At 37.9% G+C, this 17,972-nt stretch overlaps 1 protein-coding gene across 2 annotated transcripts in view; it reads right to left on the reverse strand.

Moving 5' to 3' along the window:
* Window positions 1–363: 363 nt before the first annotated feature.
* The window catches only part of SLC30A9 (solute carrier family 30 member 9), a 77,558-nt gene continuing 59,949 nt past the window's right edge, over window positions 364–17,972 (reverse strand). For both annotated transcript variants that reach the window (XM_043438391.1, XM_043438390.1), the window contains exons 16-18: window positions 13,607–13,736; window positions 11,231–11,344; window positions 364–3,529 (exon numbers count right to left, since the gene is read on the reverse strand). In XM_043438391.1, the coding sequence (XP_043294326.1) occupies window positions 3,485–3,529; window positions 11,231–11,344; window positions 13,607–13,736 (289 nt within the window). In that variant the 3' untranslated portion in view covers window positions 364–3,484. The remainder of the gene's footprint in view (window positions 3,530–11,230; window positions 11,345–13,606; window positions 13,737–17,972) is intronic.

Here is a 17,972-nt window from a genome sequence, read left to right on the forward strand (position 1 = left end):
TTGCTTTAATTTTTGTACTTTTTTCCCCCTAAATACACTATATAGGTATATCTCAAAAGACATAACCCAACTAACATGTTCCAATAATCTTATTTTGTCAAAATGTAGTGATATAGTACAGTACGTGTCACTAAGGAATATACACTGTTTAATTTTCACTTTATCAAGCACATGATATCCTAACAGTATATTAGTAATAGTTCTCTTTATGTTGAAAATGGATTATAAAACAATTAAGGGTTTTTATATCTTAGTTTTGTAAAACTGAGGACACCCACAAATTAACAACTATGCTCAAGAAATAATAAATTGTTTGGAAACAAAGGCATGATATTTAAGGTTAGCACATGAGGTAAAGTAGTATTTGTTTAACAAACATTTATTTATCAGGGGGGAAAAAAATCCCAAACTAAGAAGTAAAACATTCTTATTTACATACAACAATTATTAAGGAAGAATGCATCCTGAGGGACCAGGGAAATCTAACCTGCCACAGAGATCAAACAGATGAAATACAATGTAACAGAAACAAAAATTTTCTCTTTCCCATAAAACCAAGTCTAGAGATGCTAGTAAACTTAAATGCAAATATAAAGGCTGCCAGACCAATCTTCTATATAAACGCTTTCCAAAGTTCCATTTCAGAGACAAAGATGAGGGATTTAGGGGGGACAATCTTTGAATCAACATTTTACCTTCAATTCTTTGCTTCACTGACTCCTGACAGTTTGGCAAATTGGGGGTCATCACATTTAAAAGAAATGCCAAAGCTTGACAAATGCAATCTAAGAAAAATAGTATAAATTCCAAATGCCTGTGCAATTTTCTGTAGTTTCCAGCATTCTCAAAAAGTTATCAGATTTAAAACTTACGCCATTTCCTTTATACAGTGTAATTTTACCAAAAAGCATTACCCAAAGTACAGGATAATTAAGGTAACACACTCAAGTCATATACCCAAAATTCAAATCTAATGCCATTTTGTTGTTCTGGGTTATCTGGTGTGTAGGAGGATGTATGCAGATATAAGTTTATTTTTTAAAAAACGTGAAGGTTTTCCAATCTGATTCTCTCTTACAGTTTCCTAAGTATATGCTCAGGAATCTCCCTCTTTGGAATTGAGTATTACTGGCCACTAACATAGTCCACTTAAAAATACATCTCTACTCCTCATCCTCTGCTGTGGTCTGAGAGACATGCCACCTTCCATAGTCTGGGGCCTGTTCCTTACAGCCAGGGCTGAAAACAAGTATATTTCACCTTTGCTAGTCTCCAGATTTCAGCTTGATACAAAGAGAAGTAATGGCCTTAACTGACCTTGTCTCTGTCCAACATTAGATATTATCTTAAAGAAAGGGGATCAAATTCCCTGATTTCAAAATTCAAATTTGACTCTCATTTAAAAAAAAAAGAAAAAAAGGACCAGGGTTGTTATACATTAAATTCCTAGATAGGCTGTACTTCTTTATGTCAAATTTCACTTAAAGTATCAGTGCAGGACAAGACCAGGAAGAAAGGACAGAAACATAACCTTCAATTATGATTTAAGAATAGGTATTACTTCAATCAAAATCAGATTAGAAAAGTCAAAGAAGTATCAGGAATTGGCTTCTGTCAGGGAGTCCTTTAAACAAAATGTACCATTTGGAATAACTATTGCACATCAACTTGAGATTTTTTTTTTTTAATACGTTAATATTCTTGTCTAGCCAGGTAATATTTTTCAGAGTAATTTTACTAGGAGGAAATTGGATATAATTTGGTATCTTCCCATATGACACTGACATGGAATAACAAAATGGCAGTTGGGAAAGGGGAGGGAGGAAGATATAGAAAATATAGAGTGAATTATAATGGGTAAAAAATGTTTCTTAAAAAGGGTGAAGAATTTGAAACCATAAGAACAAATTATGGGTGTATACAGGTATATGTATAAAAGAGTTTTATATCTTAAAAAATAAAATTGGAATGTTATTTCATTTAAAATGTACAGCAAGCAAAATGCTTTGTAATGGTAAAAAATGTACACCAAACTAGATTTTCACAATTTTGCAGTAAATGACAGTTCTGGGTCAAAAAATTACCACTACAAACCCTTTAATCAAATGTTTATTTTTTTGTTTCTGGCATTACAATTTGATATAATTGATAAACTTCAATCGAAGTTTATAGACACTGACCTAGGTCCTTAAACACCCCCTCTTCCAGCAAAGAGCTTACTCACGCAGCATCACGCTTGCATGGACAACGCTCATCCGAACCCGAACAATTTAAAGTGCATGTGAACGGGTTTGACAGATGGAGAGACAGCTGTAGTTTTGCACTAAGTTTTCAATTACTGAATTGCATGTTTTTTCACCTTGATACTTTATGATCATTAGAAAGCTACTTACATAATGTTATAATCATACTTTATGCTAAATGCCCATTTGTAACTGCAAGAAACTCATGTTATACTATTGACTATGATATTAAACAAAGTCATGGTCACAAGTCTCTGTATAAGAGAGGTTTACGTCTCTATCTCTTAAAGCAAGAAATATCACAGTTCAGATTTACATAAGTAGTGCCTCTTTTAAAATAAATTAAAAATAAAATGCTGTGGTGTCTGTAAAATCATAAATATTTCTAGTCCACTTTACAGAATGTTAAAATGCTTATAAATGCATTATCTCCTAGTAAATACACATGGCAGCATTGGAGCCAGTTAAAAAAACAAAAACTAAAAACCAGTCATCACACTGGCCCATGGAAACCTCTAGGGTTATTTTATATTTCCTACCATTAGAAAAATCAAACTAAATAAGAAAAAAAAACAAAGGAGAGAAAAGAAATTTTACACAACAGCAATTAGCATGACCTAAAAGAGTGTACTGAAGTTATCCTCCTTCAATTGAGGAACAAAGTCCTACTGGAATGGACATTTATGGATAACCAAGTTATTAGCACAGTGTTCCCCATAGTGCTCAGGGCAAAAATACAAGCCATGTCGAAATAATTTCTACATTCTATAAGGAAAGACAGACTCTGAAAACGGAGTGGCTGTTTCAAAAACCAGAATACAAGATTTAGCCAGAATGTTCAAGATTGACAGGTTTTGATGGAGTGAAATCTTCACTGGCAGCAAAATAAAGAACCATAATCTTATGGACACTGCTTATTTTTACCCACGTGAAGGAAGGAACATGATTGTGGGTACAATACACACTGACAGGCTAAAACAAGAAATTATGACAATTTAAGTAACTAAAACGTTTCCCACTGAAACATAAAAACATGATTTCCAAATTGATTCAACTTGTAATATGTCTCTTAGAAGAAGCTATTTTAGTTCTACGGACTGTTGCATTGCCCTTTTCATATAAATACTTCCTCCATCTTCAAATAAACGGCTTCTGAATGGCATTGACTCCCTCAGTGTGGGAAAGTAGTCTTCGTAAACTTGGTTCCAAGGCTCCCTCCAAGGTGATTCATCCCATCAAGTCTACAATATCTCTAAATCTACATGTCGAACTTCAGGATTTCGTTTCTGGAAGGAAAAAAATCACCATTACAGTATTAATAGCAAAATTTTCTTTATTCCATTTCCTTTATTCCTTTTTATCAATTTTACTTTATTTACTGAGCTGCACTGTATGCCGTGGGATCTTAGTTCCCTGACCAGGGATCATACCCATGTGCCTCCAGCACTGGAAGCTCAGAGTCTGAACCACTGGACCGCCAGGAGAGCTGCTCTTTTTATTTCTTTTGCTCCCATGAAAAGATTTGGTCAAACTATTTCACTGTAGCATAGTATCAGGAGAAATATTTACATAGGGAAAAACACAAGATCAATAATGACCAATAGATAATGACCAATCTAGTATGTGCAAAGTATTGCAAAGCAGTGCAAATATTCTCATTTGTGGTGAAAATCACTGCAGAACAATAATAATCAGAACTAAGTTGATATTAACTTATTTTACATATTCCAGTTACAGTCCATATAGTCTTGATCTAAGACTGTTCTAGAAAGTAGAGCTACGGTTATTAAATAAGACTCTGCTTCTGACCCTGAGGGACTCGGTTTAGTCAGAGGCAAGTATATGAATAACCTTGATGAGTTAAAGCATTATGACTAATAACAATAATCAGTTAACATTTAATGAGCAGTGACTCGTGTCAAACACTGTGTAAGAGGCTTCACAGAATAGTGTGTGCTTTAAAACTGTCATCATAACCCAATTACTTCCATTTTACACATGGGAAAACTGAAGGTTAAAGAAATTAACTAACCATCCAAAATCACACAGCTAGTAACTGATGGAGCCAAGACAGATTCCAGGCCTGACTCCAGACCCCAAATCTCCTAACTATTTTTATGTACTAAATAATGATTCTGGTTACAATACCATGAGATCTATTACTTTCGTTCATGAGATCCACAAAGAATTCACTGAGCATATAATATCTAACCAAGGTTTGAATACAGTGAATTTTCCAGACAGAGAAGGAAAAGGGTCTAGAGAGAAGAAAGAACATGAGCAAAGTCAGACAGCCTGTGACGTATGCACTGGCAATATGGTATAATCAGCACAGAAACTGCAAAAAGGGAGGGTTAGTGATAAGGCTGGAAAGATAAGCAGAAGTCAGACTGTAGAAAAATCTAAAGAAATTTCAACAACAAAAATTATTATATGCCTAGACTGTAGCAAGCACTGAAGTATACAACAATGAACAAGAAACAAATAGCACTTGACCTGGAAGAACTTATCTTCAGTGAGGAAACACATACTGAGTAAGCAGACATTGTAATGTACGCTACTGCAGAGCAAGTTAAGATTTGGGAGGATTTTCCCACTATGGATATGATACACAACACAAGAACTTTCCTTTGACTTGAGATTAACTGTCGCTCAGAGTGTCCAACTCTTTGAGACCCCATGGACTGCAGCATGCCAGGCTTCCTTGTTCATCACCAACTCCTGGAGCTTGCTCAAACTCCTGTCCATTGTGCTGGTGATGCCATCCAACCATCTTATCCTCTGTCGTCCCCTTCTCCTCCTGCCTTCAATCTTTCCCAGCATCAGGGTCTTTTCAAATGAGTCAGTTCTTCACATCAGGTGGCCAAAGCATTCGAGTTGCAGCTTCAGCATCAGTCCTTCCAAAGAATATTCAGGACTGATTCCTTTCAGGATTGACTGGTTTGATCTCCTTGCATTCCAAAGGACTTTCAAGAGTCTTCTCCAACACCATAGTTCAAAAGTATCAATTCTTTGGCACTCAGCTTTCTCTATAGTCCAACTTTCACATCCATACCTGACTATTGGAAAAACCATAGCTTTGACTAGACAGACCTTGTCAGCAAAGCTATGTCTCTGCTTTTTAATATGCTGTCTAGCTTGGTGATAGTTTTTCCTCCAAGGAGCAAGGGTCTTTTAATTTCATGGTTGTAGTCACCATCTACAGTGATTTTGGAGCCCCCCAAAATAAAGTCTGATACTGTTTCCATTGTTTCCCCATCTATCTGCCATGAAGTGATGGGACAAGATGCCATGATCTTAGTTTTCTGAATGTTGAGTTTCAAGCCAACTTTTTGATTCTCCTCTTTCACTTTCAACAAAAGGCTCTTTAGTTGTTCTTCACTTTCTGCCATAAGGGTGGTTGTCACCTGCATATCTGAGGTTATAGATATTTCTCCCGGCAATCTTGATTCCAGCTTGTGTTTCATCCAGTCCTGCATTTTGCATGATGTACTCTGCATATAAGTTAAATAAGCAGGGTGACAATATACACCTTTGACGTACTCCTTTCCCAATTTGGAACCAGTCTCTTGTTCCATGTGCAGTTCTAACTGTTGCTTCCTGACCTGCATACAGATTTCTAAGGAGGCAGGTCAGGTGGTCTGGTATTCCCATCTCTTGAAGAATTTTCCACAATTTGTTGTGATCCACACAGTCAAAGGCTTTGGTGTAGTCAATAAAGCAGAAGAAGATGTTTTTCTGGAACTCTTCTTGCTTTTTTGATGATCTAGCAGATGCTGGCAATTTGATCTCTGGTTCCTCTGCCTTTTCTAAATCTAGCTTGAACATCTGGAAGTTTCTCGGTTCACATACTGTTGAAGCCTGGCTTGGAGAATTTTGAGCATTACTTTACTGGCGTGTGAGATGAGTGCAATCGTCTGTTAGTTTGAGCATTCTTTAGCATTGCCTTTCTTTGGGACTAGAATGAAAAACAGACCTTTTCCAGTCCTGTAGCCACTGCTGAGTTTTCCAAATTGCTGGCATATTAAGTTCGGCATTTTCACAACATCATCTTTGAGGGTTTGAAATAGCTTAACTGGAATTCCATCACCTCCACTAGCTTTGTTCGTAGTGATACTTCCTAAGGCTCACTTGACTTCACATTCCAGGATGTCTGGCTCTAGGTGAGTGATCACACCATTGTGGTTATCTAGGTCATGAAATCTTTTTTGTACAGGTCTTCTGTGTATTTTTGCCACCTCTTCTTAACATCTTCTGCTTCTGTTAGGTCCACACCGTTTCTTCCTTATTGTGCCCATCTTTGCATGAAATGTTCCCTTGGTAATCTCTGATTTTCTTGAAGAGATCTCTAGTCTTTCCCATTCTATTGTTTCCCTCTATTTTTTGCATTCATCACTGAGGAAGGCTTTCTTATCTCTCCTTGCTATTCTTTGGAACTCTGCATTCAGATTCTGCTTTGCCTTCAGCTTCTCTTCTTTTCTCAGCTATTTGGAAAGCCTCCTCAGACAACCATTTTGCCTTCTTGCATTTCTTTTTCTTGGGGATGGTCTTGATCACCGCCTCCTGTACAATGTCATGAACCTCCACCCACAGTTTTTCAGGCCCTCTGTCTATGAGATCTAATCCCTTGAGTCTATTTGTCACTTCTGCTGTATAATCGTAAGGGATTTTATTTACGTCATGCCCGAACAGTCTATTGGTTTTCCCTACTTTCTTCAATTTAAGTCCAAATTTGGCAATAAGGAGTTCACGATCTGAGCCACAGTCAGCTCCCAGTCTTGTTTTTCCTGACTGTACAGAGCTTCTCCATCTTTGGCTGCAAAGAATATAATCAATAATTTAATGGCTTCTAATTAAACCACGTGCATGGTCAGTTGCATCCGACTCTTTGTGACCCCCATAGACTGCAGCCCAGCAGGGTCCTCTGTCCATGCAGTGTTCCAGGCAAGAATACTGGAGCGGCTGTCATTTCCTCCTCCGGGGGTCCTCCTGACACAGGGATTAAAACTGCATCTCCTGCGCTGGTGGGCGGATTCTTTACCACTGAGCCACCTGGGATGTCCCAATTAAAGCACAAAATAAGCTTAAAAAGTAATAAGCTTATTTGATTATGATAAGAATAAATACACTTAAGAATGGCCAACTTGTTAATTATTCTCCAGTCGGTACTGTGATGTTTGTTTCTAATAAGAGTAAAGCCAAAATAAAGAGTTAGTTTTAAAAGTCCATTATTTCCCTTGACAGGGAAATAAAAACAGAATGGAAATGTAACATATATTCATTCACCAATTACCCGGCATAAAAACAATCATCTCACATTTTATTAAGAACAATGGTTTTCAAAGTTTGGTCCAAGGATTACTGGGTTACTGAGATATTTTCAGGGGTGACTCCAAGGTCAAACCACTTTCCTAATTACAGTAAAATGCTTTTTGCCTTTGTACTACGCTGACATTCCCTCCAGTGGCATAAAAGCAATGGTGATAAAACTGCCGGGACTTTCACACAACTCAGGACAACTGACACCAAACTATACTGACATTCATTTTGCTTCTTTACTGCCACCCCATTTTTTTTCCTAAAGCCAGTTTCACTTTTTAACTAACAAACCATGGTTATTCAGATCTGGTTATTTGGTAGGTGCCCTCTTATGAAATAAACAAAATGAGGCTACTTCAAGAAAAACAGCTAATAGCATTTTGTTGCTAATAATAAAATGCAAGCTTTCAGGTCAAAATTAGGATGTTGAAAAACTCATATCCACCACGATGAGTCTGACAGCTTCCCAATATTTAGAAATGTATCAACATTTGAATGATGTGCATAAATTCAATGAGCCAGTATTTTCCAAATGACCAATTCATAATACTAAAGAATCATGCATGGGTTAAAAGATCCCATCAGACAGAGAACAAAGATAGGCTAACAGATTTTAATATGAGAGTGTATAGGAGAGAACTTACTGTACCCAAAGAGAGGTCTGACAGTTGCTCTTGGCTACTGGGAGGTAATCTTCAGGCCCTTGGAAATCCTGCCTGATAATTATGTTTTTGTTTATCTTTGGCCACACGGTGGCTGCTCTATCTCCAGAAAGAGGTGGAGACTAAAGGTGTCAGCTCTTCCTTAGAGGGGCTGGAGATGAGAGCGGCTACTCAAGCAGCCAACTACAGGGCCCCAAGAAAACTCCTGGAAACCAAGGCTCAGCTGAGCGTCTCTGGTTGGCAGCACTCCACGCAAACTGTCACACCTCATTACCATGAACATAACACTGTCCGTGACTCCACAGGGAGAGGACAGTGAAACTCCAGGTTCAGAACTCGGCTCTCTACACCTCTTCCTTTGGCTAGCTTTAATCTGTATCCTTTCACTGTAACAAACCATTCAGTGAGTTCTGGGAGTCCTCCTAGTGAATTATCAAACCTGAGGATAGTCTTACAACTCCCTGAACTTTGCAACTGGTGTCACAAATGAAGATGGTCTTGTGGACTGCGCCCTCTGACTTCAGACACTGTATGGAAAGTTCACTGAACGGTTTCACATTCCGCATCACAACTAAGCTTTAAGAGGTTACCAACTGCCAGGCTTTTATGTAATATTAAGAGAATATAACAAGTTAGCTTTTAAATGAATAAATATTCTTAAATTTCTCAATTGTAATTTATAATTTGATAAGTATCAATAAATATAACCCACCAAAAAAGGCTCGAGTCCTCAATATTTAAGACTGTAGAATCCTAATATCAAAATATGTGACAATTACTCATCTAGAAGCTCTGAAAATCATGACTGATAAAGCGCATGAACTATAATATTAACAAAATCATCAAAATTAAAACAAACACATTAACAAAATCATCTTTTTTTGAAGTGCTTCTATTAATCTGACCACATACGTAGATTCTAAAAGATAGTAAAATAGTGACAGAAATCTTTCCCTTCAATTTGTCATTTCTCATCAATTTTTAACAATACTAAAGTTTGATCAACATCAACTAAAGAAAATTCACTGCCTTCAACAAGCTATAGATGTTAAAAATCATTTACAAGTTTTCTTCACTGCAAACGATTAGAACTCAAGTATCAACAAACGACAATTTGAGAACACAGAGGTATTTAAAGGCAGTCTGGTTATGTAATATTTTAGTAAAAACAATAGGTTGTAATGCTATCCAAATGACCAGAAAATATAAATTAATGTCAGACAGATTAAAGAAAGATGTATATATTTAAAGTCTTGCCGGGAGCTGCTGTGGGAGATCCCACCCATGATGAGGTCATAAGAAGACCTGACAGGCAAGGCCGTTCAGGACACAAGGGACCCTCCAGGTTGGCCTCGGCCTCCACCCCACCCTGCATCCTCCCCCCTTTTCTGCTGTTCTTGTTCGCCCTGCTGCAGATTCTTGTGTTGCCTGCCGAGAGCTCTCCTGCTCCTCTTTCACTGAATGAGGACCAACTTAAAACCCTAATTAATAAACCTCCTAGACGCTGGTACCCTATGAAGGGGCCAGGGATGAAGGGACTGCTTCAATTCAAACCCTTTTGCTGGCACTCTGGCTTGTCTGGCATTATGTGTGCTCCTATTGCAAAGAATGCTCATGATTGTTCTAAGCATCCACAGTACGCTAACAGAAGAAACCATTAAGCATAGGTCCCTCCGCGGGGTGAGAAAGGCTCCACAAATAAAATAGCCACAAATGTGCCTAATAGAAAATACTTTAAATAGAGATTAGCTGGTGACTTCTTGCAGGTAGTTAACTTTTAGACTAAGAGCCTGTTTTGTGCTGTATCTGCTGTTTTTGCAATCCTTCGCATTTCTGTTCTATAAAAATGCAATCCTATCTAGTTCCCATGGAGATGACGCCTAATAGAAAAAAAATAGATTAACCACAAGAAAGACAAGGTCCTCTACTGAAGTTGCTTAAAGTTACACCAGGTGCAAGCCATAAAATGTCAACAGGCCTGACGGGCAAAAGATATCATACACAGAGATTAACCATAAAAAAGGCCCTAGTAGGCACAGAGCCCTTGGGGGGTGAGGAAGCCCTATTAGAGACACAAAAATATTCTTCTAAAAGTGGTTATAGTTAAGGCTTTAGAAAAATAAGAGTTTAGCCCTAGTGTAAAAACAATAAGATCATTGTTCTTTTTTTTTTTTTTTAAGATCATTGTTAATTTTAACCAAGAGTGCTAAAACAGAGGCTGCCTCACCAGAGCCTGGGAGTCTTTGTGTGCTAAACTTTTTAGATACATTTAGCTGGTAACTTCTGCAAAAGGACTGACCTTTGTGTTAACAGGATTGTGTTTCTACTATGTTGCAACCTGCTGTACCATGAGACTGCCACTTTTCTGCTTTCTGCTAAGCTCAAGGCCAAAAGATAATGTACAAAAAATCTATGGAAAAAGACTCTCATAAACAAAAGTATACAGAGCACACCTGGTTTCGTGAAGGACAAGCTGATGTTGTGGTTTCGTGAAGGACAAGCTGATGTTGTTAAACAAAGTCTGTGTGCTTATCTCCCCTTAGAAATGTACCAACTTAGGGTATAAAACCTAAGTACCAACTTAGGGTATAAAAGCTGGGGCTGGACCCCTGCAAGGTCTTTTTTTTTTTTTTTTTTTTTTACTTTTGAACAGAATCTAAGGTTTCCCCTTTACCTTTCTCTAGAAATACTAGAGACCACATCTTACTTAAAGACAAACAAACCTCTGACTATTTTAGAAACTAAGCAAACAGTATAGAACAGGGGTTAAAAATACTGAATCTTAAATTAAATAATAAAGGCTCAAAGCCCAAGCCCCCTGTTTCCCTGAGTGTATTACTACCTAACTTCTCTAACCTGGTCCTCTTGCTGATCGTTAACTACCGATACATTATGAGATTACCGAGAAGGTAAAAGCAGACAAGTAATGCAATTAGCAGAGTGTCTGACACAGATAAATATTCAAAAAACAGGTGACACTGTCAGCATGTTATTATTATATCTTACTTTCAGTTCCTTCTCAAGTCTGTCTACTTCAGCTCCTAAAGTATCAATAATATTTTCTCCATGTTTAAGCATAAAGGTCTCTAGATCTTCAGGAGTCTTCACTTCTTGAATTTCCTATAAAAGAAAATGATAGCATAAAAAATAAATAAATTCTTAAAAAAAAATCATAGTCATACATTGATAATTTCTTTAAAAAATTATAACAAATACCATTGAGTTTTATGAAATATGGAAAACTTCCAAGTCATAAGCAATGGACCACCTATTTTCTAAAAAAAAAAAAAGCAATTTCAGAAAAAACTGAGTATAACACCCCACAGAGGTAGTATCGCAAAATCAGTGGGAAAAGAATGGACAAATCAGTAAGCAGTGCTGAGAAAATTATTTTTTAATAAGAAAAAAAAACTAAATCCCTACCTTAGACTAATAAACAAATAATTCCAAGTGGACTGAAAACCAAAGGTATAAAAGTAAACCATAAAATTTTTAGAAGAAAAAAAAAGAATATTTTATGATAATGGGATACAGAAGGGTTTCTTAATCAAGATAATAAAAAGCATTTCAAATTTGACATAAAATTAAAAACTGCATTAAATCTTCTGTAAAACAACAAAGTGGAATGATAAATTACTAACTAGGAAGTTATCTGCATATATGTAACTGAGGAAGGATTAGTACTCAGCATATTAAAAATAGAACATTTACAAATCTGTCAAAATAAATAAGAGAAAGCAAATGAACAAAGAAGTAAGTAGAGGAAATGCCAATGGTCAATAAATTTCTATGCTTATTATCCTTACTACTATCAGGGAAATATCAACTGAATCAACAGCATACTATTTTATATCTATCATAATGACAAAATTTTTAAAACTCTGTCAATACAGTCTAGTGAAAATGTGAAGCGATAGAAACTTTGATACATTGATGATGGAAGTTAAACTGACATACTTGGGAGAATGATTTGTCAACATCTAAGGAAGCTGAAGATATGTTCAGCCAGTGGCTCAGCTATTTTAAACCGAGCTATGTAATAATGCCGTAAATTTCTTGCACACGTGCCATAAATTTTTGCACATGCAAACAAGGAAACATGTATAAAAATGCCATCGTGGTGTTGTTTCCAATAGTTTAACACTGTTCATCAAATGGGGACTGGATAAACAAACTGCAGTATGTTCATTCATAAGATGAAATATTATATACCAAGTAAAAGTAAATTAATTAGGGTATATATTAACATAAAACACACTGCTAAACAAATTACAGAGAAAACCATATTGTATAATTTATAACAATTTTTAAACACCGAAAGTATTATATCTTGTACTAAGAAAAATGTGTTGAAAAGTATAAAAATCTGAATGGAAATGACAAATACTAAATTCAAGATAATTGTTACTTCTTCGGGTGGAAAAAAGAGAATGGGCTCTAGAAGGAGAAACAAGGGTTATAACTATTTTTGTAATGATTTCTTTTCATTTTTTGAGATCTTAAGCAAATACAGCACGGTAAATGTCAATGTTAGACAAAGGCAAGTGGGACCCTCTGCTCCAGTCGTTACACTCTCCTCCGTACATCTTCTTTTAAAAAACTCTTAATAAAAACGCATGGATTCTGGAGTTACAGAAATCTAAATTAATATTTGATTCCATATCATGGCTCTGAAATTCAGGCAAATGATCTAATCCTTCTGTGTCTGAATTTGCCTGTATATAAAAATTAAAGGGCTTCCTTTGTGGCTCAGTGGCAAAGAGCCTGCCTGCCAAAGCAGGAGACGTGGGTTTGACCCCTGGTCCAGGAGGGTCCCACGTGACATGGGACAATCAGGCCCTGGGGCCACAGCTATTAAGCCTGTGCTTTGGAGCCCAGGAGCTGCAATGGCTGAGCCACGTGCTGCAACAGCCGGAGACCACACGCCTTAGAGCCCGTGCTCCGCGAGAGAAGCCACCTCAACAAGAAGCCCCCTACAACGAGGGCGGAGACCCTGACGCTGCAGCGAGAGGAGAGCCCACGGAGAACGAAGACCCAGCACAGCCAAAATTAAATAAATAATTATTAAAAACAAACAAAATAAAATAAAAACGAAAACATTATTTCTTCACCTCACAGGTTGTTGAGAGTAAATAAAATAACATATATACAATGTCTGGCACTAACAATCACTTTAGTAATAAATTACCTTTTCTGCTGTCTCCTTTGAATCACTCTTACAGTAAATAAAAAGGTCTTCGTCAAATTTTAGAGCCCTAAGAAGCTGAAACCTGAAGTGACTTTAAGACTTACAAAGAAAAGCTTTTATTTTATTTACTCAGGAAGTAACTCTTACACCCTTGGCTATGTAAGAAAAAAAATCAATAAATAACATAAACTTACTTGTAGCATTTGGTCGAAATCTTGTTTTTCCAAATATGATCTCGTAACAACTCGCCCATCAAAATCTACTTCTGCCTTAAATCTCACTTTCCCTAAGCCCAGGTCTGTGGCTTTAACATCATGAATCGCCCTGCAATCAACAACAATGCGTACAAATTTATACACACACACATACGTTTTAGTGGGAAAAGTCTACAATTCTTATTTTTTTCCACCAGTGATGAAAATGGACTAAGATAGCTTCCAGAGTGTTCACCATTAGGCACCACCTACCGTTTTCCAAACAAATTGCTCGTTTAGCTTTTTTTTGTGTGTGTGTAATGCCATCAGTTCAGTTCAGTTGCTCAGTTGTGTCCGACTTTTTGCAACCCCATGAACCGCAGCACGCCAGGCCTCCTTGTCCATCACCAACTCCCGGAGTTTGCTCAAACTCATGCCGGTCAAGTCGGTGATGCCATCCAGCTATCTCATCCTCTGTCGTCCCCTTCTCCTCCTGCCCCCAATCCCTCCCAGCATCAGAGTTTTTTCCAACAAGTCAACTCTTCGCATGAAGTGGCCAAAGTATTGGAGTTTCAGCTTCAACATCAGTCCTTCCAATGAACACCCAGGACTGATCTTCTTGAGGATGGACTGCTTGGATCTCCTTGCAGTCCAAGGGACCCTCAAGAGTCTTCTCCACAGTTTTGAACTCCACACTCAAAAGCATCAATTTTTTGGCACTCAGCTTTCTTCATCGTCCAACTCTCACATCCATACATGACCACTGGAAAAACCATAACCTAGACCAGACGGACCTTTGTTGGCAAAGTAATGTCTCTGCTTTTTAATATGCTATCAGGTTAGCCCTAACTTTCCTTCCAAGGAGTAAGCGTCTTTTAATTTCATGGCTGCAGTCACCATCTGCAGTGATTCTGGAGCCCAAAAAATAATGCCATACAAAGGTGCAAACAATACTATTTTATGGTAATTTTTATATACATTAATCACATAGTTTGTGGATTAAAAAATCAACTCTAAACTGCTATTTACAATATTGTCATTTTAAATCATACTCTTTTTTTCAATAGCTCCTTCTTCACACGATGCTGAGAAGTACTGTATTAGAATGAGGTTAATAACTACCTAACACGATGGATTATAGAGTTTTGCCAAGAGAACGCACTGGTCATAGCAAACACCCTCTTGCAACAACACAAAAGAAGACTCTACACATGGACAACACCAGATGGCCAACACTGAAATCAGATTGATTATATTCTTTGCAGCCAAAAATAGAGAAGCTCTATACAGTCAGCAAAAACAAGACAAGGAGCTGACTGTGGCTCAGATCATGAACTCCTTATTGCCAAAATCAGACTTAAATTGAAGAAAGTGGGGAAAACCACTAGACCATTCAGGTATGACCTAAATCAAATCCCTTATGATTATACAGTGGAAGTGAGAAATAGATTTAAGGGACTAGATCTGATAGACAGAGTGCCTGATAAACTATGGACTGAGGTTCATGACGTTGTACAAGACAGGGATCAAGACCATCCCCAAGAAAAAGAAATGCAAAAAAGCAAAATGGCTGTCTGAGGAGGCCTTACAAATAGCTGTGAAAAGATGATAAGCGAAAAGGAAAGATATTCCCATTTGAATGCAGAGTTCCAAAGAATAGCAAGGAGACATAAGAAGGCCTTCCTCAGCAATCAATGCAAAGAAATAGAGGAAAACAACAGAGTGGGAAAGACTAGAGATCTCTTCTAGAAAATTAGAGATACCAAGGGAACATCTCACGCAAAGATGAGCACAATATAAAGGACAGAAATGGTATGGACCTAACAGAAGCAGAAGATATTAAGAAGAGGTGGCAAGAATAAACAGAAGAACTGTACAAAAAAGATCTTCACGACCCAGATAATCACGATGGTGTGATCACATAGAGCCAGACATCCTGGAATGTGAAGTCAAGTGGGCCTTAGAAAGCATCTTTATGAACAAAGCTAGTGGAGGTGATGGAATTCCAGTTGAACTATTTCAAATCCTGAAAGATGATGGTGTGAAAGTGCTGCACTCAATATGCCAGCAAATTTGGAAATCTCAGCAGTGGCCCCAGGACAGGAAAAGGTCGTTTTTCATTCCAATCCCAAAGAAAGGCAATGCCAAAGAATGCTCAAACTAATGGACAATTGCACTCATCTCACACGCTAGCAAAGTAATGCTCAAAATTCTCCAAGCCAGGCTTCAGCAATACGTGAACTGTGAACTTCCAGATCTTCAAGCTGGTTTTAGAAAAGGCAGAGGAACCAGAGATCAAATTGTCAATATCCTCTGGATCATCGAAAAAGCAAGAGAGTTCCAGAAACACATCTATTTCTGCTTTATTGACTATGCCAAAGCCTCTGACTATGTGGATCACAATAAACTGTGGAAAATTCTTCAAGAGATGGGAATAACAGACCACCTGATCTGCCTCTTGAGAAACCTGTATGCAGGTCAGGAAGCAACAGTTAGAACTGGACATGGAACAACACACTGGTTACAAATAGGAAAAGGAGTACGTCAAGGCTGTATATTGTCACCCTGCTTATATAACTTATATGCAGAGTACATCATGAGAAACATTGGGCTGGAAGAAGCACAAGCTGGAATCAAGATTGCCGGGAGAAATATCAATAACCTCAGATATGCAGATGACACCACCCTTATGGCAGAAAGTGAAGAAGAACTAAAGAGCCTCTTGATGAAAGTGAAAGAGGAGAGTGAAAAAGTTGGCTTAAAGCTCAACATTCAGAAAACTAAGATCATGGCATCTGGTCCCATCACTTCATGGGAAATAGATGGGGAGACAGTGGAAACAGTGTCAGACTTTTTTTTTTCGGGCTCCAAAACCACTGCAGATGGTGATTGCAGTCATGAAATTTAAAGACGCTTACTCCTTGGAAGCAAAGTTATGACCAACCTAGACAGCAGATTAAAAAGCAGAGATATTACTTTGCCAACAAAGGTCTGTCTCGTCAAGGCTATGGTTTTTCCAGTGGTTATGTATGGATGTGAGAGTTGGACTATAAAGAAAGCTGAGCGCTGAAGAATTAATGCTTTTCAACTGTTGGAATTGGAGGTGTTGGAGCAGACTCTTGAGAGTCCCTTGGACTGCAAGGAGATCCAACCAGTCCGTCCTCAAGGAGATCAGTCCTGGGTGTTCATTGGAAGGACTGATGCTGAAGCTGAAACTCCAGTACTTTGGTCACCTCATGCGAAGAGTTGACTCATTGGAAAAGACCCTGATGATGGGAGGGATTGGGGGCAGGGGGAGAAGGGGACGACAGAGGATGAGATGGCTGGATGGCATCACTGACTCGATGGACATGAGTTTGAGTAAACTTCGGGAGCTGGTGATGGACAGGGAGGCCTGGCGTGCTGGGGTTCATGGGGTCGCAAAGAGTCGGATGCGACTGAGCGACTGAACTGAACTGATACAATTTATTCATTTTAGAAAAGCGTATCTAACTCAGTCTTAACAAACGATTTAAAATACTCATGGCTTGACTAATATTAAACAGCAGTTAATAAAAATATTCTGATATACTTTTCACTTATATTCTTACACATGACTAACTGCAGATAGAAAACTGTGATAGGCAGTGTTTACCATGGTTCCAGCGAACCTCTCCTCTTGTGTTCAGGCCCTTGGGCAACCCTCTCTCTTTCAATGCAGGCTACCCCTAGTATTTGCTCCTAACCAAAAGAATATGGCAAGATGATGAGGTGTCATTTCAAGATCAGATGACTGATCTGTGACTTTTACCTTGTCCACACTCAACATCTGTTGTCTTCTCCATTTGCATACTCTGATTAAGCAAACCGCCATGTGGGAGAGCTCCACAGGGCAAGGGAACTGAGTTCTGTTGATAACCATGGCAGTAAGCTTAGAAGCTGATCCCTCCCCAGAGATGACTAAGTCTCAGTCAACACCTTAACTGCAATATGTGAGAAATCCTGGAGTAGAAACCCAGGTAAACTGTGTTCAGATTCCTGACCCAGAGAAGCTGTGAGGCAGTAAACGGTGTATTAAATCACAAAGACTTGGGGTAATTTGTCACAGAGCAATATAGGTAACTAATACACTGCTTAAAAACTGTATAAACTTTCTGAAATACTAACATTTATTTTTCCAACAATTTAATCTACAGATCTTCACTATTTCAGGAAATTTCAGATTTGTCACAATCTTTCCATTTACAGTTCTTTTGTAGACTTTGATTATAAACAACATATGCAAATTATAAACACATTATTCCTAACAAATGTGTGCCAAAATACATGAAGTAAAAACTGACAGAAATGAAAGGAGAAATAGGCAATTCAACAATAATAATAGGCG

The sequence above is a fragment of the Cervus canadensis genome, chromosome 19, assembly GCF_019320065.1.
Source record: "Cervus canadensis isolate Bull #8, Minnesota chromosome 19, ASM1932006v1, whole genome shotgun sequence".
NCBI lineage: Eukaryota > Metazoa > Chordata > Mammalia > Artiodactyla > Cervidae > Cervus > Cervus canadensis.